At 45.7% G+C, this 26954-nt stretch overlaps 1 protein-coding gene across 3 annotated transcripts in view; it reads left to right on the forward strand.

Moving 5' to 3' along the window:
* Window positions 1-8307: 8307 nt before the first annotated feature.
* The window catches only part of SLC4A7 (solute carrier family 4 member 7), a 305235-nt gene continuing 286588 nt past the window's right edge, over window positions 8308-26954 (forward strand). For 2 of the 3 annotated variants that reach the window (XM_069212019.1, XM_069212017.1), the window contains exon 1: window positions 8308-8516. In XM_069212019.1, the coding sequence (XP_069068120.1) occupies window positions 8469-8516 (48 nt within the window). In that variant the 5' untranslated portion in view covers window positions 8308-8468. The remainder of the gene's footprint in view (window positions 8517-26954) is intronic. The other variant, XM_069212018.1, reaches the window with a different exon arrangement.

Genomic DNA, 26954 nt, shown 5'->3' on the forward strand with positions numbered 1-26954 from the left:
AATATATACTGAGAAAACTTGCATGGAACAAATTAAACACAAATACAGCCCAAACTTTTCTCTGGCTGGGACCAGGTTTTAAATAACTCTCACAAAAGAGACATTACACTATTCAGAGTGAATATTTTCTGAGTAATTGCTAAGAATAGAATGTCCAAAAGATCCTTAGAACTTAGTCAAGATTTTGCTAGGCAAAGTGAAACATAATAATGTACAATGTCTTCAATGTTCTTCAGCTAAGTATCAATTCATACACAGCACACTTAAAAGAAATCTGAAGGACTGTTTTTTCAGAACAACAATTCATACAATAGCCATGACTAAAACAATGACGAGCATACTTAGGTCTTCCCTTATCAACTGAGAGATGCCCTGCATGTTCTGTTTTTTTTTATCAAGTATCAATTTGTGTTTTGCTATTTGCACCCCTGAAATTAAAATTAAACGCATCTAGCTTGAAAAAACAGGTGAGGCCTTGCTGACCAACTCTCTCAAATCAAAATGTCAGGATTTATAAAGCACAACTACTCACCCGTAAGGGTCTCAAGGTGCTGAGGGGGTTTGTCCTCTGTGCTGCAGTTGAAGAACCAGGTTTTAAGGTCCTTCCTGAATTGCGGTAACGATGGTGACTCCCTGAGTGTTCCAGCTCTTTGCCGTGTGTAAGGCAAAGGATCTTCCACCAGCCAAGGTCTTCCGTATGCAGGGTACGGGGCTAGTGCTTTTGAGTGGAGCAGAGAATTCTGGTGGGGGAGTAGAAGGTGATGCGGTGGTTCAGGTAGGCGGGTCCTAGGTCGTGGAGGGCCTTGCATGTGTGGACGAGGAGTTTGAAGTTAATTCTTTTCTCGATAAGAAGCCAGTGGAGGTCTCTTAAGTGATTGGTGATGTGTTTGTGGCGGGGAACGTCCAGGATGAGTCTGGCGGAGGCATTTTGGTTGTGCTGTAGTTTCTTCAGGTTCTTCTGGGTGGTGCCAGCGTAGTGGGCATTGCCACAGTTGAATTTGCTAGTACCCAGGGCATGAGTTACTGTTCTGTGGCAGTCCTTTGGGATCCATTTGTAGATCTTACAGATAAGTCGGAGTGTGTGAAAACAGGAGGATGCGACTGAGTTGACTTGGCGGCTCATGGTGAGCGATGAATCCAGGATGAAACCGAGAATAAACTCTGTCACTTGACTTGCCCTTGGGCCATATTAACAACACTGCATAAAACCTTTCAATTACATCCCAAAGGAAAGAAGTCCGAAGTGTACATTGTCTGGTTAGCACAAGGTGCTGAAAACTTTCCTTTGTAGACTTGAAGTAAGCACTTGACTTAGAAGTGGGGCATAGTAGTCGGCGTGCCCCCATGTCACGAGAGTGATCTTCTGCCAGCCTTGGCTTTAAGTCAACAAAATGTAGGCTCAGATTTAAGAAAAGTGGTGCTTCACATTGTAGAGTGCCACTTTTCTTGCTCCCCCTGCACTCACCCTAACGCCACCATGTGTGCGCAATATTTAAAATACGGTGCACCATGACGGTATTAGGGAAAACAGCATCAAATATTTGACGCTATTGTGGTGCTTTGCTCCACTAGCGTCAAAAATTCTGACGCTAGTGGAGCAAACTGCAAGGAGGCCCATTGATTCATTGTGCTATTTTTGTGGGCCTCCTTGCGCCGGAACGACCCCTTTGCATACTTACGAAGTCTAGTCTTATGGAGTTGGAGTTCGTAGGGGCACCTCTGCTCATGCAGGGGTGCCCTCAAACACAGGTACCTGCACCATGTCATCTGGGCTAGGAGAACCTACCATAGGGGTGACTTATAGTGTCCTGGTGCAGTGACCTGTAGTGAAAGGGTGCACACATCTTTTCACGCAGGGTGCAATGGCAGGCCTGTAGAGACGTTTTGCATGGGCTCCCATGGGTGGCACAATACATGCTGCAGCCAATGGGGAGCCCCTGGTGCCCCCATGCCCTGGGTACCTAAGTATCGTATACTAGGGACTTATGTGGCGGCACAGTATGCCATTTGGGGGGTGTGCTAAGTCCTAAACAACCAAATTTAGAGGGAGAGAGCACAGTCACTGGGGTCCGAGTTAGCAGGATCCCAGTGAACACAGTCAAAACACACTGACAGCAGAAAGAAAGTGGAGGTAACCATGCCAAAAAGAGGGTACTTTCCTACAATTGGCTCTGAGTTTCACAGCAGACCCAGAAACAGTTCTGTAAACTTTACAGTGTAACTGCTGAGGCTGTGCGACATCAAGTCCTGAACATGCCTAAGGGTAATCAATGACATTACTTTTTAAAGCAGTCATCATAAACCTGCCCTTTTGGCGATGATTTGTCTCTGAGTCTGAGAAGGGGACCGCAGCTTCGATGGCCACACAGACTATATAGGACATAAAAGAAAATATTCTCCACCTCTTAACCTCACTTGCGACAAACACTGCAGTGAATGTCAGACGTGAGCAACTACATCACTGTGCACACTGCAGTTAAAGCATCACAATGCACAGCCTACAGATGTTAGCCGAGTACATGGAGGCCTATCTGTGCATCTCAGGAGGGCCAGCACTAGGCATCTGAATAAAATTAATAATGACACAATGAAGTCTAGATAGAAACCCTCAGAACACTTTAACAATTTAGAGAGTACCCATAAATCTTGTTCAACTTAAATTTAGACTCTGGAACTCGCAGCTTGTCCTTTCTCAGTGGACAGCAGATACTGCATGAAGACAGACATGTTAACACTGTATAAACAGGCTGTGAAAAATAACCCTTCAGAACATGCCCTTGCTTCGGAAGAGTGACGCAAATTGTGAGTAAATAAACAGCAGGCTGGTGATAGCGGACTTGAACTTACCATCACTTCTGAAACGCTAGGATCACAGGGCTTTGACTGATCCTGTTTGTGCGGCGATGTCATTATAGCAAAAGTTTGCATATGTGATACAATGAACCAATAGCAATTTTATTAGGATTGCTTATTAGTCAAGCTAGATACCTTCCTGGGGACAATCAATAACAAGCAAAGGGCATGGGTGCTAGACTGCAAGCAACAAACGGGCAGAGTCCAGCAGGGAACAGTGATGACTTACAACGTAAGGGAGTGGGCAACAAGAAGCAACGATGGGCAGTGGGGAGAGTAGGCAAGCAATGAAGCAACAAGAAAGGAAACAAGCATTTGCAATGCAATGGGTCTCGTGTTTATTCAAGTTAGGGCTATTAGTGTTGTAAATTCCTGTTGGAAATGGCCCTTTTTGCAAGGTTATCCCCAAACTTTTTGCCTTCTTCCATCCCCAAAGTTTTTGCCTTCTTCCTCCTATTTTTTTAGGTCTGTTTTTGCTGGTTTGTTGTCTCTGCGCACTTTACCACTGCTAATCAGTGCTAAAGCGCAAGTGCTCCCTAGGTTAATTGTACTGTTGATTGGTTTATTCATGATTGGCATATTTGATTTACTGGTAAGTCCCTAATAAAATGTACCAGAGGTGCCTAGGGCTGGAAATGAAATGCTACTAGTGGGCCTGCAGCACTGACTGCCACCCACATAAGTAGCCCTGTAAACATGGCTCAGACCTGCCACGGCAGTGTCTGTGTGAGCAGTTTTAAACTGCCAATTCGACCTGGCAAGTGTACCCACTTGCCAGGCCCAAACCTTCCCTTTCGGTACATGAAAGTCACCCCTAAGATAGGCCCTAGGTAGCCCCATGGGCAGGGTGCAGTGTATTCAAAAGGTAGGAGTGTACTAGTGTGTTTTACATGTCCTAACAGTGAAATACTGCCCAAATCAGGTTTCACTATTGCAAGGCCTATCTCCCTCATAGGTTAACATTTGGGCTGCCTTTAAATAACTTTAAAGCGCAGATTCCCTTTGAGGGAAGATAGAAATATGAAGTTTGAGGTCTCTGAACTCACCATTTAAAAATACATCTTTTAGTGAAGTTGGTTTTTAGATTGTGAGTTTGAAAATGGCACTTTTAGAAAGTAGGCATTTTCTTGCTTAAACCATTCTGTGACCCTTCCTGTTTGTGAATTCCCCATCTGGGTCAGTTTAACTGTTGGGCTGTTCACACATCTCCTCTAGACAGTGACACAAAGAGAGTTGGGGTGTAGCCTGCATATCTTGATGAGCCATCAGAGCTAGAGCGAAGGGAGTAGTGGTCGCTTGCACCTGAAAGGACTGTGCCTGACCTCACACAATGCAGTCTCCAACCTGCTGGTGTGTGTCTGGGGCCTGGTCTGCACAAGGAAGGATCTTGCAAACAATTGAGACTTTGCTTTGAAGTTTGCCACCTTCAAAGGCAGAACGGATATAAGAAAAAGACCCAAAACCCCAGACTTTTAGAAAATTTCTGGAATCAAGAGGAACTTCTGCCAAGGAGAAGAGCTGAAGAGCTGGAGGACGAGTACTGTCCCTTTGCTGTGCTGTTTTGCTGGACTGGCCCGCAGTTGCTGCTTCTGCCTGAAAAGAGTGCAAAGGGTGAACTTTGCTGTGTATCCTGCTTTAGAAAGTTCTCCAAGGGCTTGGAGTAGAGCTTGCCTTCTGTTGGAAGTCTCAGGGACACCAAAGACTTCTCCTGACACCAGCGCCGCTGCCAGCACCGTGGCCTGTGGACACCGCTCATGAGGATCACAAAGCACCGTCCCGCACCGCAGCCCCGGTCCACCGACACCAGCACCATCTACTCCAGTGTTGTGACCTGGCATTCCTGCCTGCACTGTGGCCTGTGGACACCGCTTGTGAGAGTTACGAAGCACTGTCCCATCCCACACCCCTGGCTTGGGTCTATTGACGGCAGCGCTTTCGCAACAACGATGCAGCTGCCTGCACCGTAACCTGTGGACACCACACGTTGCATCGCCCTGCTTCACACCACAGCCCTGGTCTCACTGACGCCGCTGGACGCCGTCACCGAGCCACTGCCTGCACTGTGACCTGTGGACACTGCACATCACATCGTCCCCTTTTGCACCACAGCCTGTTGCCATCCACACCAGCGCTTCTGACTTCATCTATCCGGAGTTCGAACTACAACGCATGTGACTTCAAGGGCCCCTTGACTCCTGCACCGACTCTGGAACCGACACCGCGAAGTCAGCAATGCCGCTCTCCGGAGCTCACCACGAGGATCACGACGCCCTACAATTCCAAGGTACTGTTTGTGGGTCTTCTCAACACCGTAGCTGGCCTGCAACGCCACAGCCGGCCTAAACTGTTGCTTTTGGTGCTCACAACGCTGTGATAGCCCCAGGTGGAGCTATCGACTTCAAGGAACTGTATTTTTAAGATAAATCTTACAAAATTCATATCTTTAGCACTATATGTTGGTTTTTTATCGTTTTGGTCTTGTTTTTCATAGATAAATATTGGCTGTTTTTCTAAAACTGGTGTGGTGTTCTTTTGCAGTTTTTTCACTGTGTTACTCTGTGTTATGTGCAAATGCTTTCCAAATTGCTTCTGAGATAAGCCTGACTGCTCATGCCAAGCTACCAAGGGGGTGAGCAGTGGTTATCTGAGCAGGTATCTCCCTTATCCTGACTAGAGTGAGGGTCCCTACTTGGACACTGTGAAAACCGACTGCCAGCTAGAGACCCCATTTCTAACATTTCCTAACTGGACTTTTCTTGCCAAATTAATTGAAAATGAAAAGTAAAGCAGTTGACATAATTGAACCGATTTAAAGCGCCACAGCCGCCATGAGCATGAGTGCGAAGGAGAGGCACACAAGGAATAAGAAGTTTGCTTGCAGTCAAACGTACCAGCAAACATGCAATTATCCATGTAACAGGGTCGAGGGCCAAGGCGGTAACAAAACCCCCAAGGAGGGACAAACGTAAAGCATTTACCAATGATAACAAAGGATTTTTGAAAGGCAAGTCCATGAACGAGTGATAGTCCACAGATAGATTACAACATGCCAGATCGCTTGTGCGATCAACCTAAAAAGCACCTCAACAAGAGTGCGAGCAGTAGAAGGACACTAATAATTATTCAATAAATCAGTACTTGGTCCATGCTCCATCAAAATGACAAACACATGAAGAAGAAAGTGAAACTGAGGCGCTGATCAATGAGAATCAAGGAAATGAGTGCCGATGAAGCCAACCAATGGTAAGCAATTGGTGGACTAAGGTCCTCTTTTGTAGAGTTTTTTTGTTTTTAACAAAAGATCTCCAAAAGCGACAGCACATGCGCTGTCTCGGGTAAGACCTAAAAAAGAAGGCGTTTTCAGTAGCTCTTTGCATATGTTGCAACATTTATTAATAGCTTCAGGAACGTTTGAAGAACAAATTTGGGGGATTTTAAATGCCATTGGAGTGGAGGCAACATTGAAATGGGAAGAACCAAAAACATTTTTTTGCTAGAAAATCGGTTGAAGGCCTCCTGCCTAAATCAGGAGTTTTTACATATATGCTTTTGCAACAGCAAAAAACTGTTACCTCTACAGCAAAGGCAGCACACTTCGCAACTCATCATCTCTCCCCTGTCAAGGACACAATCTCACTTTCCTTGACATTGTCCCGGGAGCCAATGGTTTCCTCTCTCACTGGCAATTTCCCAATGGTCCTACTCCCTGCCAAGTTCAGAGGTTTGGTGCTCCAGTGCCACATGAACCCAAGGCCTCCCTCTGCCCCATCTTCTACTGTCCTGTCAGTCACACAGTTGTCTCCTATTTGAAGGACGTTCTTCCCTTTATTCCATAGGGACATACCTGAATACCTGAACAGCACGTGTGCTCCTAAGAGCAGGTAACTGTTTGGAGCTCATTGTCTCATGATTCATAGAGAGAGCCTTTTATCGAGCTAGATTGTGATTGTAGGATCTTGAGCATAGATTTTTCTGATGAGCACTGTAGTGCTTAATTTGAGCCGATGGTTTCCGGTGCGGGCACCAAGACTTATTTTTGAGGGACAGCACTTATTTTTCTGCGTCAAGCATTTACTGCGATCAATAGACACTAATGGGAAAGACGGAAAAGAGAAAAATGAAAAAGCATCACAAACGGAGAAAGCAGAAAGCTGCAAGAGCTGAAGGGGCAGGGAGTGGCTGTAAATGGATTAAAAAGGCCTAAAATGGCTTTAGGATTATGCTGCCTCGGTGTTCTGTGCTCACACACTTAAATGGAGCAGCCGCGTGTTTCAAAGGAGCTTTGGGCACCGGCACTTTTTATTTTCAAATTAAGCACTGGAGCACTGACCGTATCCAAGAGTTGTGCAGTATGCTGTTAAAATAAGGAAGACCTTCATATGACTTGTCCGTGAAGCAAAGTCTTGAACATGATTTGTCCCCTGACAGGCTGTAGTATATCATGGTCATTTAGATGTGAATCAAGGCTTCCTGCTGGAAATCAGTCTGGGTGCATAATCAGTCAGGCTCACAGTTGCCTGGGGTATCAGTTCGCAACAATTTCGCTGACTTCTGCTTTGTATATTATATCCTCACAGATAGTCAGGTGCCTACAGTGCCTAGTTGTCTTGCTAGGAGCTAGGTTTCCATTAGCACACGAAAATGAGCACTGATTTTTGTATTAATAAATCTGTTCTAACACTTGCTAGCAAGATATCAAATTGAGATAAAAGTAGCGTGATACAAGGAACGCCTCAGGATAGACGCACTGAAACATAGATTAAAGTAACGGCTTTCCTGGTTAAATAGAGAGCTTCAGAACAAAACTGTATTACAACAAGTTGACGTTGCGAACTGCAATTGTGAGTTAGGACTTCTGAACCCAACACGTGCTACTGCAGAGAAAAACTCTGTATTACTTAGTTTTTAGTACACAAAAATGGGCGGATATTCTTCCTTCCGTCTGACTGGTCACACCGAATGTCCCCGTCCACCAATCCCTGCATCCTCGCTCCATGGCACAGGGGGGCGGGATTGTCTCTCCAGGCCCACCATATCTGTGGGAACGTCACATACTATTCGAGCACGATTCTGGCCATCTGAGGCATAGACAAACACCGATAACGATTAAGACACGAGACGACGGATCTGTTGGATTTAAATGCCTGCAATAATTTCGTAGCAATTTATTTCGCAAACGTTGTTGCAGTATACTACAATTACTAGCGATTGTCTGTGTATTAATATTATATTTATCGTAATGTTTTGTTTAAAAAATATATGTTATATGTTTGAATGTTCATTCGTTTCACTTGCCATGGATATTTTCAAGATGGCCGCAGCAGTTGCAGGCAACTAATAAAAGCACTCTAACACGCTTGCCCTTCTTCTGTATCCATCGCTGTCAGAGGCGGTGCAGTGCTGGCGTGGGTGTTTCGTCACCGATGGGCGGAGAGTGAACGTCACCAGGTCTTTGTGACGTGCCGCGGCAGAGCCGTGTGTGTCTCGAGCGGCGGACGGCGCGCGCTGGTGGAGCGGTATATAGGTCGGGCCGGGGGAGCTGCGCGCGGGTGGCATCACCCGCCCCGAGCCCAGGACACCGCCGCGCCGCGCCGCGCTGCCCGTGCCGAGCGGAGATGGAGACGGACCGCTACGGCGAGCAGATGAGACCGCTGCTGACTGCGGTGAGGGAAAGCGCGTGGGCGCCGTCAGTTACAGCGGAGGTGCCCGGGGAGGCGCTGGGGTCCACCGACACGTGGGGCAGGATGGTGGGGGGCCAAGGGGTCTCCTGATGTGTCTAGCAGGGGCTGCCGTCTTTCGAAGGATTCCATTTGGTTTGCTGACCTGTGGTCCAGGTGTTCCCTCGCTGGTACCTGCCAGGTGTTCTCTTACACCTGTGCTAGGGAGGGGCTCTTTCTTGCTGATAGGTCTATGGGGGGGGGTCTCTTGAACTACCTGCCAGGGGATGGAGTTTGAGGGTCTCTTGAACTACCTGCCAGGGGATGGAGTTTGAGGGTCTCTTGAACTACCTGCCAAATGGGATGGAGTTTGAGGGTCTCTTGAACTACCTGCCAAATGGGATGGAGTTTGAGGGTCTCTTGAACTACCTGCCAAATGGGATGGAGTTTGAGGGTCTCTTGAACTACCTGCCAAATGGGATGGAGTTTGAGGGCCTCTTGAACTACCTGCCAAATGGGATGGAGTTTGAGGGTCTCTTGAACTACCTGCCAAATGGGATGGAGTTTGAGGGTCTCTTGAACTACCTGCCAAATGGGATGGAGTTTGAGGGCCTCTTGAACTACCTGCCAAATGGGATGGAGTTTGAGGGCCTCTTGAACTACCTGCCAAATGGGATGGAGTTTGAGGGCCTCTTGAACTACCTGCCAAATGGGATGGAGTTTGAGGGCCTCTTGAACTACCTGCCAAATGGGATGGAGTTTGAGGGCCTCTTGAACTACCTGCCAAATGGGATGGAGTTTGAGGGCCTCTTGAACTACCTGCCAAATGGGATGGAGTTTGAGGATCTCTTGAACTACCTGCCAAATGGGATGGAGTTTGAGGGTCTCCTGAACTACCTGCCAAATGGGATGGAGTTTGAGGGTCTCCTGAACTACCTGCCAAATGGGATGGAGTTTGAGGGTCTCCTGAACTACCTGCCAAATGGGATGGAGTTTGAGGGTCTCCTGAACTACATGCCAGGGGATGGAGTTTGAGGGTCTCTTGAACTACATGCCAGGGGATGGAGTTTGAGGTACTCCTGAACTACATGCCAGGGGATGGAGTTTGAGGTACTCCTGTTCTACCTGCCAAATGGGATGGAGTTTGAGGGTCTCTTGAACTACCTGCCAAATGGGATGGAGTTTGAGGGTCTCTTGAACTACCTGCCAAATGGGATGGAGTTTGAGGGTCTCTTGAACTACCTGCCAAATGGGATGGAGTTTGAGGGTCTCCTGAACTACCTGCCAAATGGGATGGAGTTTGAGGGTCTCCTGAACTGCCTGCCAGGGGATGGAGTTTGAGGGTCTCCTGAACTGCCTGCCAGGGGATGGAGTTTGAGGGTCTCCTGAACTGCCTGCCAGGGGATGGAGTTTGAGGGTCTCCTGAACTGCTTGCCAGGGGATGGAGTTTGAGGGTCTCCTGAACTGCCTGCCAGGGGATGGAGTTTGAGGGTCTCTTGAACTGGGCCAAGGGATGTCTCCGGCATGTCAGCCAAGGGTCTAATTGGTGAGGCAGATCCCAAGTGGTATCACGACCTGACTTCCTGGGAATAACGTGCTTTGTCAAAGCCCACTGGGTCACTTGCTCAGGGGGGCAGACTCCTTCCCGGTGACACATCGGTCTCCCTGCCTACGTATAAAGTTCTGACAAACCCATGGGTGGAGTCTTTTTGAGGTGTGGTTCAAGGGGTAAAGGTGTTTTGGGTGATCTCGGGAGTCTCCTGGCCGCCAATGGGCAAGTTTTTCCCAGTGACACAGTAGGGTTTCAGGTCATGTCTACCTCGGGCTAAATTGTTGTAATATGATGTCTACATAACGGTCATACATTTCACCTTCAACTGCCTGTTAATCACAGTGTAGCCAAGGCTTGATGAGATTTTCAGGTCTCAATATATAAAAGTGGGTACACACGGCAGAAGGAGGTGAATAACGAGCTGGTGCAAAGTGATATGTTGGATAAATTGAAGTTGGCCATTAGGTGTTAAGTCGCCAAATGTTTAAAAGTGGAAACCTTATTAGGGTGGGGGCGGCTGATCTAGTGACTTATCTGGTGTCGCAACAAGATAATTTCCTCAAGAAATGCTGTAAGATGCAAACCGGTCCATGGTACCCACTCAGCTATCAGTTGGGTTGGCACATAACTAGGTTGTTGAATTAATGGGCGGCGTATGTTTAACATGGCCTTGGCGTGCACGCAGATATCTCCTTTGCACATATGTAAAGCTGCACCTGATTTTTAGTCTGGAAGTGAGATAAATGCATGGTTAATAATTAGACAGACATTATGTGACTGTTTAATGAACTTGACATATCTTCGGTATCTCTGCTAAATTGAATAATATTTGGACACCACAGGCCTTCTGAAATCTGCACACATCTTTTAATGAGGTATTTATGAAGAGAAGGGAGTCAGTTCCGATAGAGAGAGTCTCTTAGGAATCTTCGTGCAAAAATGAGTGTGAAGAATACAAGAAAGCAGTTAATGAATCCGGCGGGTGGTGTCTATCCCAGAAAACACAGGGGTTTGGAATGAAAAGAAGCGTAGGTATAGGGAACACTCCGAGAAATGCAAAATAAAATTACATTCGTAACGGAGGCAAATAAAAGTAGGTTTTCTTTGTATTTTTGTTCTGTAAGGTACCCTGTGGTGGTGATGTCTCAATCTACAGGGCACTTTACTGGAAAAGTATGACTAATGCAAGGGAGTACACTAATTCAATGAATTCACCCCTCTGCCAAGAACTGGGGTAGCCCAATCGCGTCATCTGACTCTTCAGACAGTCAGAGGTATTTTATGTTATTGTGCTGCATCTCAAGGCACAACTGCAGTGGCTGTGATGTGCTGACCCCGCAGGGGCCGCATGACCTGTCTTCCAGGGACTGAGATATGTGATGTTGCTCTTAACCCATCATTCCACTACAATTGTCCTGCCTTCTCAAGTCTCCTGAACTATAACAAATATTTTGTTACCTCCCTCTGGAAATCGTGCTGGGAGTGTATAGTGCCCACCACAAGCATAATTGCCTCTTAGCATTGATACCAAGATGCCTACCAGAAAGGTGTCACTTTAAAAAAACATATTGATATCCCATTTTCATGCTGGTAGTCACCGGCAGACAAATAGAGGGGTGTATGTAGTGTTGGGCTGACTGTTCGGGTGCTCGCTTTGCCACACGGCCTGTCACGTGGACCATTGCCTACTCCTTAAAAAAATTAAAATAAAACTTTTCATTTTTGTTCCTCGAAAGTCATACTGTTTTCCTTTAGGGAAACGGGCTGCATTAAAAAAAAAAAAAAAAAATTGCTTTATATAAAACCAAACGCGGACATGGTGGTATACTGTCCCCAGCAGGTCACCACCCCTGTGTTTTTAACGATTTCCAGTGAGTCGCACATTGCGACCTACCTTATGAAGTTAACGTTAGGTTACGTTTTACTGGGAATCTCAAACAGTGTTAAAAACCCTGTTGTTCATGGCTGTTTACAATTTCCTAATAGCGAATAGCAAAAGTTTGCTACTAGGAAATTGCAAACCCAAAGCTAGGTACATCTGGTCCATGCCTATGGATGTGGACATGGCATGCTAGCTGTCCACTTAGACTCAGATTCACGTTCACCTCTCAGTTTCAGATCCCTAGCTTGTGGTTGAGTGGTCTGGGTGGGTGGATGCTCGCTCCAGGTTTCCGCCTTCTGATCACAGTATTAAAAGTGCATACAACAGTAGCTTCTCTGTTTCTTTAGTGCTTAATACAGCTGCTTTCATTTTTCTCTACCTTAAGAAGCTTATTTTTAAGTGCCTAAAAAGATGGTCCCAATGCTGGAAAATTGGGGAGTTTGGGTCTCCAGCTTCCTATAAATTGGAGCATGGGGATGGCACCAGAAGGGGAGGAGCCATGAGGAGCATAGATTGACCGTTTCCTTATACACACTGTGTATGTATGTATATATGTGTGTATATATATATGTGTGTGTGTGTGTGTGTGTGTGTGTGTATATATATATATATATATTTGTATATATATTATTTTTTTATAACTCCAGCTCATGGAAATGATCAATGTGTATAAATGCGATAAAATCAGATTTACTTGGTTACCGATGAGTTGTATTTTTAAATATCTCGAAGGGTGAAGGAACCTACTTTTTAGGTTTTTTTTTTCCTTTTCTACTAGTCAGCAATGTTTAGGGTATAATGTAATGCACTTGCTGAGTGGATCCGTGTGCAGTGTAGCAACAGGTTTGTCTCATAAAATAGCATAGAGGGTTAATGTCTGCTGCAGAATTTAATGTATCACATTTATGCCAACATTTCACTTTAATGTAGCTGGATGTAAACTGCAAGCCATATATTTACGCTGTGTGTGGGTTTTTTATGTATTTATTTTTTCTTCTTCTTATGTAATCTATCCTGATTGCTAGAAATCATTCCGTTAAGTAGTGATGAACACTTATTGTAAGTGATCTCGGAAAGAGTACTAGTATATAATTACTCAAAGACGTATCTCACTTTCTTTTAGTCTATGCGTATCCCTTTCACTCAAAGCTTTGAAAAGTAGGAAACCTAAGCTGGAAAGCATTGATTATTTCTTAAGCATTTGTAAAGTGACAAGCTGATGGTCATGTTCCCCTCGATGGCACTGGCTCCAAGGTGTTCGGCTTGGCTAGCTCCCAGCCAGAATGAGGGTTGAACGGAAGAGTGCGGATGGTCCTTTAGGTGAGGCACTTGTATTGTGCCCAGCTGGACCTGAGCGTTGGATACCTTCCTCGTCTGCGGCTCTGAGCTTCAGGCGCACTGAATGTGTCCCAGTGCTGGCAGAATACACCCAGACACGTCCATTGCGTTGTACTGGGCCTGGTCATCATCCAGGCCAGTGCCATCGGATGGGGGTGGCGGAGTGACAGCTGGTTCTTGAGTGCCAGTGCCCTGGCCAGGGAGTACAGTTTGTGCAGCCAGCCCTCCTTCCCCTCAGTGTCTCGGGAAGAGCAAAGGTAATCCTCCCAGCGACCTGTAATCCTGCTTTAAATTGTTCCAAACTAGGACCGACTGTGATCTCTTTACAGGGTTAAGAAGTGCACCACCTGCCTCTCCAGGAACAGTATCTTGTGATATGGACTGTGGCTTTGCATGTAGAAGAAATACTTTTTTTATATATATATATTTTGTAGAGACTGCCATATTTTTACATGTTTGTTGCATGATTTCGATGCCAGCTATTTTCAGGGCTCTTCAGGGCTCGGCTCGTGCACGGGCCTTTAGAACCCAGCCTGACCCTTGGCTCGGCTCTCCCTGTTATTAATTTGTTGGCTCGCCCACCTCTACCCTGCACGTAGGTTGCACTCTAAAGACGCTCTCTGCCAGCGATGCAAGGACGCCTCCTTGTCTCTGTCCGGACAGGGACCGCGGTGCATTGTGTGTTCTGCAAATGCAATACATGGTGCTTTAAATGGGCAGGTACTCACAGGTACTGGGTACCTGTACTTTATTGTGAAAGGAAGAGCACCTGCATTTATTAGTAGCACACGGGGACTCTGCGACGGTGAGTACCTGCACTTTTCCATAGCAGACGGGTACTCTACAACTGTGAGTACACACTTCTGTAATTCCGTTTCAGCCACTGAGAATACACTCATTACACGGAAGTTTGGTTTAGACTATCACTCAGTCAGCCCTGAAGAGAGAGAGCCATGTGGCAGCCCCCCACCCGGCTGACTCAGTGCTGATGCACAGTGCCCTGAGGCTGCAAGGGCTCTCGTTGACTCAGTGCTGATGCACAGTGCACAGAGGCTGCAAGGCCTCTCATTGACTCACTGCTCACCCAGGGTGTAACTTTGACACTCTTTCACAACCAGCTGTGGTTTGTAGGAAGAGCGAGCCCCGCTTCCCGCTCTGGGTTGGAATCTCGACGTATAGAGGACTGCGTGTTCTTAATGTCGGCCATGCACTGAAATACAGGTTCACTCGGTGCACACATAACAGCTCAGAGGCATTGGGCGGGGGCGCATGTTACTTGCACTAGCTTAACTCCACCCAACGGCGCTGTGCATTCACCAGTACTCAGTGCTTAAAGTGGAAATACAGGAGTGCAGGTGCTCACTCTACAGAGCGCCTGCTTGCTTCCGAGAAGTGGCGGTACTCGCCCATGAAACGTATTGCACCAGTGCTTAGAAGTGCTTGCAATCAGTACCGGACAGTACCTGCTCATTTAAAGCACTGCCCGCACGTTAGCCGTGTTTGGTCATTGATGTAGGTGAGCCTTGCATGTCGGGATGTGTTAGAACATTATAAACGCCGAACCGCCTCCCAGTTAAAGTAGCCATGGAAACCTCCTCCCGTGTCCTCGACGCTCTTGGATCCATCTCTTGTGCACACTGAGCGGCGACGCTATAGTTACCTACAGGCTGATGGATGCGCTGAGCCAGGTCGGGGCGTATATATCTAATGCTGATTGGTTGGGGTGCACTTCATTAAAGTTGACCTGTAATCATACGTATCGGGTTACATTTGGAGTCCTACACAACATTAGGAAGAAATCGGGTCCTCCCTTTATTCGTACTCCGTGCTGCAAGATTTACAAGAGAGGAAAAACCACCCAGCTCCTCCGGCACATTCTCGACACATTTGTGGCACCTGACCAAGTGGGAAAGCACTGTTTTATTTTGGTTCTCTTTTATTTCAGGCTTTGGTTGCTTGAAAGCTGTTCCCCCGCTGTCCGAGTACCACTTTCTCCTCGGTAACATTGCATAGCTCCTGGTTGGAAAAAAACGTGCAAACCCGTCACTGTGCACCACCTTCCGAGCACCCCTGTGTTAGTCAGTTGTGTGTAGACTCTCCGCGTTCATTAGGACAGGAGGGTGCCCGTGGGGGTCAGGGGGCGCGTGTGACGAGCAGTGCATCCTGGACAGGCCACTGCAGTTTTCAGCTCATGCACAGTCATGCTGTGCACATACATGTCCTGCTGTAGCTGCGCGAGCGGTGATGGTGTCAGGTCCCTTTGTTAGGAGAGCTTCTTGGGGTTGGGCGCACACACGTTCCAGCCAGCGACTATGTTCTGCAGGGAGCGCGGGTTCACAAACCTGGTGGCCTCCGTGCCCAGGGGACACCGCTTGCCAGGCGATGCCCGGCTCTGCGCTGCCCGTCGGAGTGTTGAGCGCAGTCACTTAACTCCCGGTGGGCATTAATACTACAATTATTGATCACAGGGCGACAAAAGGCGGCAGGTGGTTTCTCAGGGGCATGCCCCCCGCGTTGTTCTCGTCGCAACGGTTTCTGCACATGCACCCTTTCGCACAGGTTACCACTTGGCAAAAGTTTGTGTGTTGATCCTGCAGGTGCTGTATGGATTTGTAACTTGCAGTACGACTTTGTTTACACCAAGTACACTTTAAGAACACCCAGAAACTTGTGTAGCGCTTGGTTCCCCCGTCTGTCTCCACCACTGAAAGCATCATGTTAGTCTGCGTATTACAAATTAAGCCAAGCTGTTCTAATTGATACGTGCCGTCTTTCAATCCACGAACAAAAAGATTACCTGGAAGCTAACCTAGAAGTACTGTGCTTGTGACTAGTGTTCCAGGTACGCCGACCCAGATTTCACGTGTGTGGGTATTTATATGAAAAGCAGCTCTCACTTACCTGTCAGTTGTTGACTTGAAAAACTATTTTCCCTCCTAGTTGGATCAAAGGTGCTTTTTCTCTGGCAGAATATCTTTGATGGGGAAAAAATGTACCTTGAACTTAATTTTTTTTTTTTTTTTTTTTTTTTTAGTTCATTGGACTGTTTCACTGCAAAACTCTTGCTCAATTCGGTCAAAATTCTCAACGATCCCACAGTTGAATTACACCGAAGCTGCGTCAGTTTTCTTTGGCAATGACGGTTACACATTTTTTTCGCAATAGTTGCTTGTGAGTGACATCTGGCACCGTGGATCTCTTACGTTCATGACGTGTTAAGCCTTTTAGCCGTGCGTCTTGGCTTACCCTGGCATTCAAACTTGAAATGTGGGTTTGACGCACTTGACGAGAAAGACGGGTAGAAAGCACAGTACACAGTTTACAGGATGTTCCCAGCCTTTTGACTTCGGTGGACGCCACTTCCTCATTACTGCAACCCAGGGACCCCCACTGAGTCACCACTGGAATCCGGAGACCCCCACTGACGCATCATTGGAATCCGGGAACTCGGGCCTATACATTGTAGATGATTTGAAATGCAAAATAATACACAAAAAATACAGACACAAGCATTCATCAAACATACACAAATAATAACAGATTTTTCTTAATTTGCAAACAAACAAAAAATACATTTTATAATCAGGTTTGAGCTTTTTTAAATTCAATTGAAACCACACAACGCCCGTACTATATTGTGTTTGCTGCACCTGAACTGATCCCACAAATCAATCTGAGGATGCTAATTACATTTTTAGCCCTCAATTTCAAATTCCTTGACATTTACAGTACTTTATAAAATTTCCAATTGTACATTTAGCCACTTAATTTATATACATACCATTAATCTGTCAATATTATTTAATATCCTAAGCAGTTGCGGACCCCCTGATGAAGCTTCGCGGACCCCCAGGGGTCCCCAGACAACAGGTTGGGAATCTCGCTTTAAGCAGCCCTGCATCGGAAACGGCCCTTTGCCCGTGAGAGCAGGCAGGAAGAGGGGGCTTCAAAATATTGGTGAACAGCTTTTGGGGAAAAAATGCCGCTTGCTTCTCTAGGTGGCTTTCGGTATTCCTTTTATTTTCCACATCAGCACATTATTCACATTATATGGGTAAAGAAGCTTGAGGTTTTGTTCAAGTCTGAGGTCAGTTTCTTTGAACTCTGGTAATATTTGCAAAATATATTTGCATTTAAAGTGGCCCCGTAACACATCTATTACTAACTTTCAATAAAAGGGTATCATTTTGATTAACGTTCTTTTTCTAGTTCAAGCGCAACATCCAGGTCAAAAGCACACCGCCTTAGTTGCTACTGGAACATTTGTTGATCTATGGCCAATACTAAAAATCGGGATTCTAAAGTAGTTGTGGGTGTTTGGGGAAACTGTATAATTATGTTAGAGCTCTTTGTCACTAAACAAGCAATATTGAAAGTGTAGCTAGACCGTGACAAGCGCACTATCCATGTTCTCAAGCAAAGCTATCAATGTTATCCTTATAACTAATTTCTAAGTTTGACCTTGTTTCAAGTGAATGCAGATGGTTTGGGTATTTGGCGATACATTTTTCTTGCGGTTGGTTGAGTGGATTACCAAAAAAAAAAAAGTGAGGCACGCACCAGGCTTACAAGTACTGTAGTTCAGCTTTGCAGGCCTCATTCTGCAATAGAGTGATGGTATTTGAATCCTGTGGCCAAATAGGTTTTCTTTCACTTTCTTTCTCTCACTTGAGTAGTAAAAACTTGGTGGGTTCCTTGCTAGAGGATTGGTTGACACAGATTTGAGGGCATTTTGGGGTATACTGTTCTTCATTGGGACACTGTGTCTCAGTAGAGATGGGGTGAAAGAGTGAATGACAATGGTCCTGATTGCCGTTGCGGCAGGGTAAGTAGTGCACTTTCTTTTTTTATTTGCTCTTGGGTAACTTTTCACTTAACTTTTTTTAGATTTTTTTTTTTTTTTTTTAAATGTAAAACTTTGCATGAGAAATTCTGTCTCTTGGCTGTGGCATTCGTTGTTAGTTTTTGGGACCCAGAAGAAGGGGTTTGGGGTTCATGTTTCTGAACCCTGTGTCCCCAGGCTGAGAGACCCGTGGGTCAAAAAGGGGCCTTCTGGTCCAGCATGACCAGGCTTGTGATGGTTTCTCAGAATCATGTTTAGAATGTGTGTTCGAAGGTAGTATGGGCACAGTCTCTTTTAAGGTTCGAGCTGGTGGGTTAGACAAGCCAAGCATTCGTATTTGAATACAGGTTATAATCCAGAGCAATGCTGACCTCTTATGGAAATAGCATAATTTGGTTTGTCAAGTTTTATGTCCATCTTAGTTTATCTTGTCTGGATAACGTTTTAATAGGTATAATGTGTGAGTGAAATTTAACTAGTTTTTTTTTTTTTTTTTAAATGGCCCCTAAGTTACTAAAGGTTTTGTAAGTTTTTGGCTAGAGCAGGATGCCCATGGCTTCCAGGCCTACAGCTGAACGATGCTTAGCAGTCTGCTGCATTAAGACAGCTTAATTGTGTCCAGTGGTTTGCTGATATGTCACGTTGTACGCAGGATTGGCGCATGGTTGAAAGTTAGCACCAGGTAACTTGGAGTCAGTTGGGATGCTGGAATGCTCTTCTACAGCCTCCTGTTATGTCTGGAGGCCTCCACCAGACATAATGCACAGGGGTATAGTTTGCAGCTCACGGTCATCGTGTGAAGTGTCTCGGCTTGTCACACTGGATTTGACTTGCCACAGACTTTTGACCCCCTATCTTACCACAAAGGCTGGGAAATACCCCGAGCTGGATATGTAATTTACATGTTCCTTCGGGATAGGATTTGGTTTGTTGTGGTTTCTCTGTACTACTACGGTGCTGTTGCCCTCACGGTAGGGAAAACGTATGTGTATCCCCGGTTTCTTTAGCAGACGTGTGCACATCTGTATCATTCACTCAACCAAACACAGCATCTCGGATTGTCTCACTCACGGTGTGATATCTTTTAAAGCTGATCCCTGACTAGACCAAGGGAAGACTTTGCAGTGAAGGCTTGTAGTGTTAGCTTCCCAGCCCCCCTTCTCTGACGTCTTTTCGCTCACTTAGCTCCACCCCCTAAGATCTAGTTATTCAGCAGGGAAGTACTGCCTCACGTGCCCTTCACCGTGAGAGATGTTACAGCCTCCTTTGTCTGGCCAGATTCCTCTCACTTGAGTCACTTCTCAACTATAAAAATGTCTAGACCTAGGTCTTCAAACTGGGGGAGGGGTCTGGGGGGGGGGGGGAGCTCAAGTGATCCCGGGAAAGGAGGGGGTACTCCGGCCAAAAGAAGCATTGTTAATAACAAGGCTTTGTTTTAGGCTGAAAAAAACGAGCAGCAATAAACTGCTCTGTAATGGGCCATCACTAACATGTTTTGTCATATATATCCAATCTCGGGGTGTGTCGAAAGGGAAGGGACCCCAAATACTTCTTCAGACCCCTGCCGCCACCATGTACACATCAGGAAGACCTGCCCCGTATATTATGTTTGGCATCATGTATTTGATTGCAGTTAAGTTCTGCTACTGTTTTAGAAATGCAATGTTTGCAAAAAGAAAAAACGTGTAGATCTAGTTAAACATTGCCAATTTAATAGAAGAATTGTGAAAAATAGGGAGAGGCGGGCCCAATGATTTGAATTCCCCCCCAGGATTAAACATTTTCTAGACATACTTCTCCATTGTACTGCTAAAAGTTCAAGGTGTGTTGCCTGCCAGAGTATTTGGTCCCCTGCGGGGAGGCTGCGCCGTTTTGCTGCACAGTATTGTTTGAACCCCGCGGGGAGGCTGCAGACTATTGTTCGATCCCCTGTTGGGAGATTGCACAGTATGCGGGGATGAAGGGGGATCGGGTGGGGGGGGAGAATCCTGCAACATTGTCTGATCCCCTCTTGGTGGGAGGGGAGTGGGGCTGCAGCACGTTGTTAGATCCCATGCTCTGCAGCGGGTTAGTGGATCCCATGCTGCAACAATTCTGCACATTGGTTGATCCGATGTTGGGAGGCTGCTGTGCCCGGTTTGATTCGAGGTCTCGAACTTCTATGCCATTAAATTTGGTGCTGAGTTTGGTATTAAGTGAAATATAAATTAATTTAAAGCACAGCTGTAACCGTTTTATCTCACGGGTGCCTTACAAACCTGAATTTCCGTTGGCTGTGTGCATTTCTATTTATAGTAATGCCTTTGTTGGCTCTCTACTCGGATCCTTCACTTTAATAAATGTTTCATTTAAAAATATATATATAAAATGTTAGTCTTTTCCTGGCCGTCGGTTGATCTATTTCTTGGGCCACTGTCCATATGTTACACACTACATACATCTTCACAATGAAGTGCGGCCTAGCTCCAGGCTTCAACAAACTCACTGACTTGGCAGTGTCGGACCCCCCTCCCCCCCCCCCCCTCCATGGGGACCACGTTCACCTGAGCCCTTCCCGAGCAGTGGCAAGGATGGACACCCCGACCTGTCACTCATCAGTCCACCCGAGGTCAAGGGCCAGCGCGCACCGCGTGCAGGGGTTTCCTTCCGGGTGACGTCGGCCGTGGGCCAGCTGGCACGAGCAGCCTGCACCCTCTCAGGTTTATTAAGTGCAGCACTGCAGCCTCCTGAGCTGCCAGCCCTGAGGTTTTCGCGCGCGCCAGGCCTTGAAAAGAAGCCAAACAAACACGGCTGATTGCCTCGCAGGTGTCGCTTGTTTGCTATGCAGCTTAATTCGTGACATGCAAGATGCACAGGATCTCCTATCCTGATATGACCCGGGCACACTCTTTAACAGGTTGTGCTCTCTGCAAGGGAGTGCCTTCTAGATTTTGGAGACCAAACCTCTTATGTACCTATCTTGTGGTTTCAGCTCTGTACAAATAAATAAAAAAGCAAACATTGGCAAAGCCAGTAGGACTGCCCTTGGCAGACTTGTGCAGTGGCTACATTTTGTTTTATTTTTTTATTACAAGCCTATGCTACAAAAAGAAAAAAATAAGAAAGTTTTCAGCCGCCTAAATGTGGCTAACAAGTATTTGCATTAAATTAAATTCTTGTAATTTTGAAGGGAACCATACAGGCTCTTCCTTTAGTCAGATGTGCAGGGTTTAAAGCAGCTGCGTCTCACTTCATTCATAAGAAATGGGGCGGATGCAGCGCGCAGGAGGGTGTGTTTAAAATTTAATAAAAATAAAAACGTAACTCGCTCCTCGCTGCAGGCACAGGCTCTCAGCCTGCCTACGGCCAATCCTGACACTGCTCAGAACAGCGTTGGGATTGGCTGGGAGCACCCAGCGCAGGCTCTCTAGCCTGGCAACACTACTGCGCATGTGTGTTTGACCAGCCAAACCTACATGTGCACTGAGGGGAGTGCACCTCCCTCACCGCTTGTCACCCTGTGGCCCCACCCCTTTAACAAACCGATAATAAACCTGGTTTATTATCGTTTTGTTTATTAAAGGTTTTGCTCCTCCTTCTGCTGCTGGTGGGAGGGGGAAGGGGGCTGCAACGCTTCTACACCCTACCGGAGGGACCCGTCCCTGGTTAGAAGCCAAAGAGAGACAGAGTGCAAGAAGCCAATACTCTCAGATGGCTGACCCTTTCCACATGCTGTGGTGAGCAGAAGCAAAATGTAAATGACAGTTGAACAGACCAATGGATGCAGAAGGCTGAACCAAAGCTTCTCTAAGGGTGTACAAGTATCCTTTTTTATTTTATTATTTATAAATTTTTTCATTCCTGGGGGCTTCTATACAACAAACTGCTGCTAGGCTGGACATAAATATGGGAAAAGGGGAGTCTCCCACATTGCCCAGATGAGTTTTATTTTTTTTTTTTTTTTATTTTTTTTTTTACTTAAGAGTTCTTTCAACCATCGTTTTTGCCACGTTGTATACCATAGGTATACATGTCATGAAAAAACAAAGCATTGGCAAAGCCAATGGGTTTCACCTTTGTTTTTTCTTTTTATCTAAATGGTTTACAAAATATTAGAAAAATGCTATAATGTTTGTATTAAATTTGATAAACCGTTATTAGTGGTTTATGTTGTGATGTTTATTAATTCAACATCTATTACAACATAAACAACCATTAATGGTTTATAAAATTTTAAACAAACAACATTTTTCTAATATTTTGTAACCCAGTTAGAAAGAGAAAAAACAAAAGCGAAAACTATTGGCATGATGGTATGTGGCACAGAAGACTGCAGTAAAGAAAGATGAAGCAGTGAAGGCAGAAGATGGCAGTAAAGAAAGAAGACAGCATGTGGTGAAGAAAGAAGTCAGTGTAGAAAGAAAAAAGTACCTTCCTTTTCGTAGCCAGAGGAAGGACACTGGGCAGTGTCCAGTTTCAAGTGACCGGAAGGAGTACTTGGTCCAGAGGTAACACAATGGCGTGAACGACCAAGAAGATAGCAGGAAGTGAAGCAGACAACGTGCTGGCCTATTAGAAGCATGTAAATTAGAGCAGCGTTGGACCAAGCCAGTGGTAAGTTCAGGTAAGTAAGGGGAAGTTTCCAAACTCCTTTAAGGGGTGTGTGTGTGTGTTTTTTTTTTTTACGAAGGATTTCGCAAGCACAGCGCACACATGCATGAGACATCTAGTGATAGTGATTGTTAAAGCAATTAATGTGTTTAAAACAAAAAAAATGAACTGGCAAGAATGGGGACTAGGATCATTGCTTGTCTTTGAAAACTGGAATTACCTTAAGGCTATTAGGGTGGGGGGGGGGGGGTTTGGAGGAAAATCTGTAACTTTTACCTTCCGTCCAGGCTGTACAGTTGTGTGGAAAGCGAGGACTAACAAGGAATTGTCTACAGCAGTGGTTCCCAACCTGTGGTTTGGGGACCGCTGGGGCGGGGGGGGGGTCCGTGAAGCTTAAAAAAGTTAAATAATATTAACAGATTAGGTCCCCAGCTTTCAGTAATGACTGGGTGGGATCCCAGGATTCCAATAGAATGAGGGTCCCCGAGCTCCAGTAATGACAAAGTGGGGGTCCACAGAAGTCAAAAAGTTGGGAGCCACTGGTCTACAGTCCTTCATTCCCTTCTTTCATCAAGTAAAAAAAAAAAATACACAGCTTGCACTGGGGAGAAAGTCCAAACCTCTTCGCAAGACTGCTTACTAAACGAAAAACTACTTTGCCTGCTAGGTGGAGTACTTGGCCCCTCGCTTTTTTGTTTTATTTCTTTACTGTGTTTTACAAAATGGTTCAGTAGGTTCTTATGGATACTCAAAAAAATAGAAGATTAACATCTCAGTTTTGTCTCATCTAGGTGATAACTGATTTCTGGGTCTAACCAAATATGTAATCCAATAACTTCAGATCATGGAAAATTGTTGATGTTAATCCAGTCAGCCTGCCTAACCTGATCTTCCAGAACATTGCACCTGCTAGCCAGCATTATCCATGTTTACATCCTTGGCCACTGCTTTTTTTGGGTCTACCATATCATTGGGCCCCATGCCGCGCCACTCGATGCTCCACCAATGTTTACGCTTTAGGGTGCTTGTTTTTAAATTCCTAAAATTTGGTTAAGCAGATCAAATGGATGCTTTTCCCCTCCTATTTCCACAAATACGTAATTTCCTTTAGAGGTACCTATGTCTGCATTTCAGATTTGATTCGCGTGGTATTCTGTTGTCAGCAGTAAACATCTTTTAGTCACCTCCGCGTGCATTTGTATGCTTCATAAATGATTCAAGACCCATCTGTAAATGGTCTCCCAAGTTTTACCATGCAGTGTGGAAAAAGTTGCATGTTTCTTAGCTTTAGAGTGCCTTTGATGCATCCTAGGGTTGATGCTGGCTTTAATAGCAGTGAGGGTGTGAGGGTGCAGGCAGAGAACAGGCTTCTGCTTCTAGTGTGACCAGATGGACTTGTCACTCTCTCACCAAGAGCCTCATCTCTGCTTTGATCCCTGAGATAAGGCAACGCACTGTGAAGGTGGTAGTAGTTCTCTGGGTGGGTTGCACCATGATTAGAAATACATCCGTGCTGGAATTGCTACCCTGAAATACATCTGTTTGCTAATGAGTGCCAGCGTGCTCCCCTTACTCCCATCAGCATAATTTTTGAGAAGTGGTGTTAGCTGCACTTTTAGACTAAAGTGCAGCTATTCAGCACCCAGTAGCACTTTCCTATTTAAAGCATTGTTCGATACATATTTTGCCCTTTTCGTTGGGGCTTCCAGGTAGCCCGGGGGAGGAACGATGCATCCACAGAATGAAGTTTAACTCTGCAATCCTCTCCGTGAATAGACGAAGACAGAATCCTAGAAGATTTCGGAGAGCCTTTTCCTGACTTGGTAACATGGCTGCAGCTGCCTGAAACCGTGTAAAGTAAAGGCCTTTCCCCAATGCCATCAGTATAGGAGCCGGATTTGGTGTTCCAGCCCTTTGTACAAGCTCACCATGTTCTGAAGAGCTTGGACCTGCCTTCTGTCGCAGGGAACACATATTAGGCACGGTCTGGCAGCACGTCTGATACTAATGTGCCCTCTTTTTGAAAGAGCACACCAGGCGAGAACTTGCTGATCTACTGGGCTCTTTGTACTGAACCTGGAAAGTGCCCAATCGCTGCTTTTCTTTGAGCCTTGTGGTCCACAGACCCTAAGCCCCATGACTTTGCAGATTGCTGATGTGCCTTTTGCTTTGTCATATTATGTGCAGAGCTTTAGAAGAAACTGCCCTGTGTGGGTATTGAATGTCTCAGACTTGCAGATATATAGTTTTTATTTTATTTTAACAATACTTAGTTATTGTACGAACGCCAGCTAGATTAGTTTTGGTTGTTGCTTAGTTTCTAGAGAAAATACTTCTTTGCTGGTTGTTTGTAGACTGAAATTGTGTTAAATATTTACGAAATGTAAACCGGATTAGATGTTAATAGTGTGCCAAAGCTCAAGGGTTACTTTTGTCACCGGGACACTTGTTGGTAACATTGATAATGTTTTTTTTTCCTTTGACAGATCATCTGTCGTCTGCTGAGAAGAAGGGGCTAAATCTTTTTAGCTGGGGTTTTTCAAAGTAGGGGGACGGGCATCCTATGGGGGCCTCAAATGATCCCTGGGTGTTGTGGGGGTGGGGGTGGGTGAAGGGCCTGGGGCGGTGGGGGAGGAGAAGGGTTGGGCAGGTTCTGGCCAGGAGAATCATTATGCGGATTACAGGTTTTTGTTTTAAGCTGGAAAAAATTAGCAGTGGGAAACCACTCAGTAAAGCCATCACTAACATGCTTAGTCATTTATATCCAAGCTAGAACTATGTGTCCAAAGAGAATGGACTCTAAATACTCTTCAAAACCCCCAACCCACCCTCACTCCTAATATTCACACTGTGGATACATTTACACGTTAGTAATACCTGCCTGACCAGAATAGTATGTTTGGCATCATGTATTTGATTGCGTTTTTAAAAACGTAACAGAACTTACTTGCAATGTGTTAATAAGTCTAGACAGATTGTAACATTGCCAATTTGATAGACTACTTTGAAAAATTTCAGAGGGGTTCACCTCCCAAGCCTGTGCCAGGTTTGGGCTGCATCTCGTAGGGCATCATCTGGACATTTTTGTAGCAAAGTAGAGGCCCAGGATGCCAGTTGACGAGGATGCATCCTGCATTATTTCAGGGGCCCTTCTCAAATGTGCTCTTCTACCTTTAGGGACATGCAATGCTTTCAGTAGGCACTTGACAAAATCTACCTTTTAAAAACCATAGTTGTTTTTCCCCTTAATATTAAATACTAATGTTATGTGAAATCTTACATGCAGCCTTAGGCTAGATCAGTAGTTCTTAAACTGGCTAGATAATTAAACCACGTTGATTTACAGGTGTGTGGCCTGCAGAGCTTGCATGAGTTCACTTGATTGCTTTAAGTCCTTCATGTCGATTTTAGAACCCTTTCCTATGAGCGCCGAGTCCAGTGCCAAGTACCCAGCTGCGTGTTTGCCCACCGGGGCGGTCTGTATTGTGTGCCAGCAGTTTGTATGGGATTTCATTACTTTGAAGATTTCATAGTATCAGTTGGTTTTGTGTAGCCGGAAACTGGTCTCAAATGAGGTTTGTCGGATTAAGAAGGATTGCGTTGAACTGGACTGTAAGCCGCTACTTGGACGTTAACCAAACCTGTTGATGTTGCCTTCAACCTGCTCGTTGCCTGCATGGTCTGCGAATGCTCGAGCGCATCCTGTGCAGGCGTATGTGTAGAATGTTATGGCATCCCAGACCCTTGAAGAACTCGCGGATGTCTCGTCCTTTGTTTTTTTTAGCTCGCAGGAGCATCACAGCATTACTGAACCCATCACAGAGTTTCCTAAGAGATGGGCCTGCAGGAGACAACTGAAGACACACTGCTAAATGTATCCCTCAGTTCTGCAGTAGTGTTTTCAAAGAAGGAAATTCACTTACTTGTGAGGGGGGGAAAAACTTGGCCACTCAAGAGTTCCCTGGCATTCTTATTATATCTGTCCTTAGAAGAGCACAAGTGCAAATGACTGAAGTGTGGCCCACTGTGTGGTGAAAGCTCGTAGGTTAGGCCCTTGCCTGTATGGTGCTCATCAACTGAGTGCATGCGGCAAGAGCCGTCTTGTTGTGAGGGTGCTTGCCTTTACTAGTTTGTCTGTTTCTAGGCACTAGTGTGTGAGGCAATGGCGTGGGTACAGGTTTCTGCACAGGCATCCCTGTCAACCATGTGCTTCCTATGTGTCGGGATTGGTAGAGGGTA

This window comes from Pleurodeles waltl, chromosome 10 (genome assembly GCF_031143425.1).
Source record: "Pleurodeles waltl isolate 20211129_DDA chromosome 10, aPleWal1.hap1.20221129, whole genome shotgun sequence".
Classification (NCBI taxonomy): Eukaryota; Metazoa; Chordata; class Amphibia; order Caudata; family Salamandridae; genus Pleurodeles; species Pleurodeles waltl.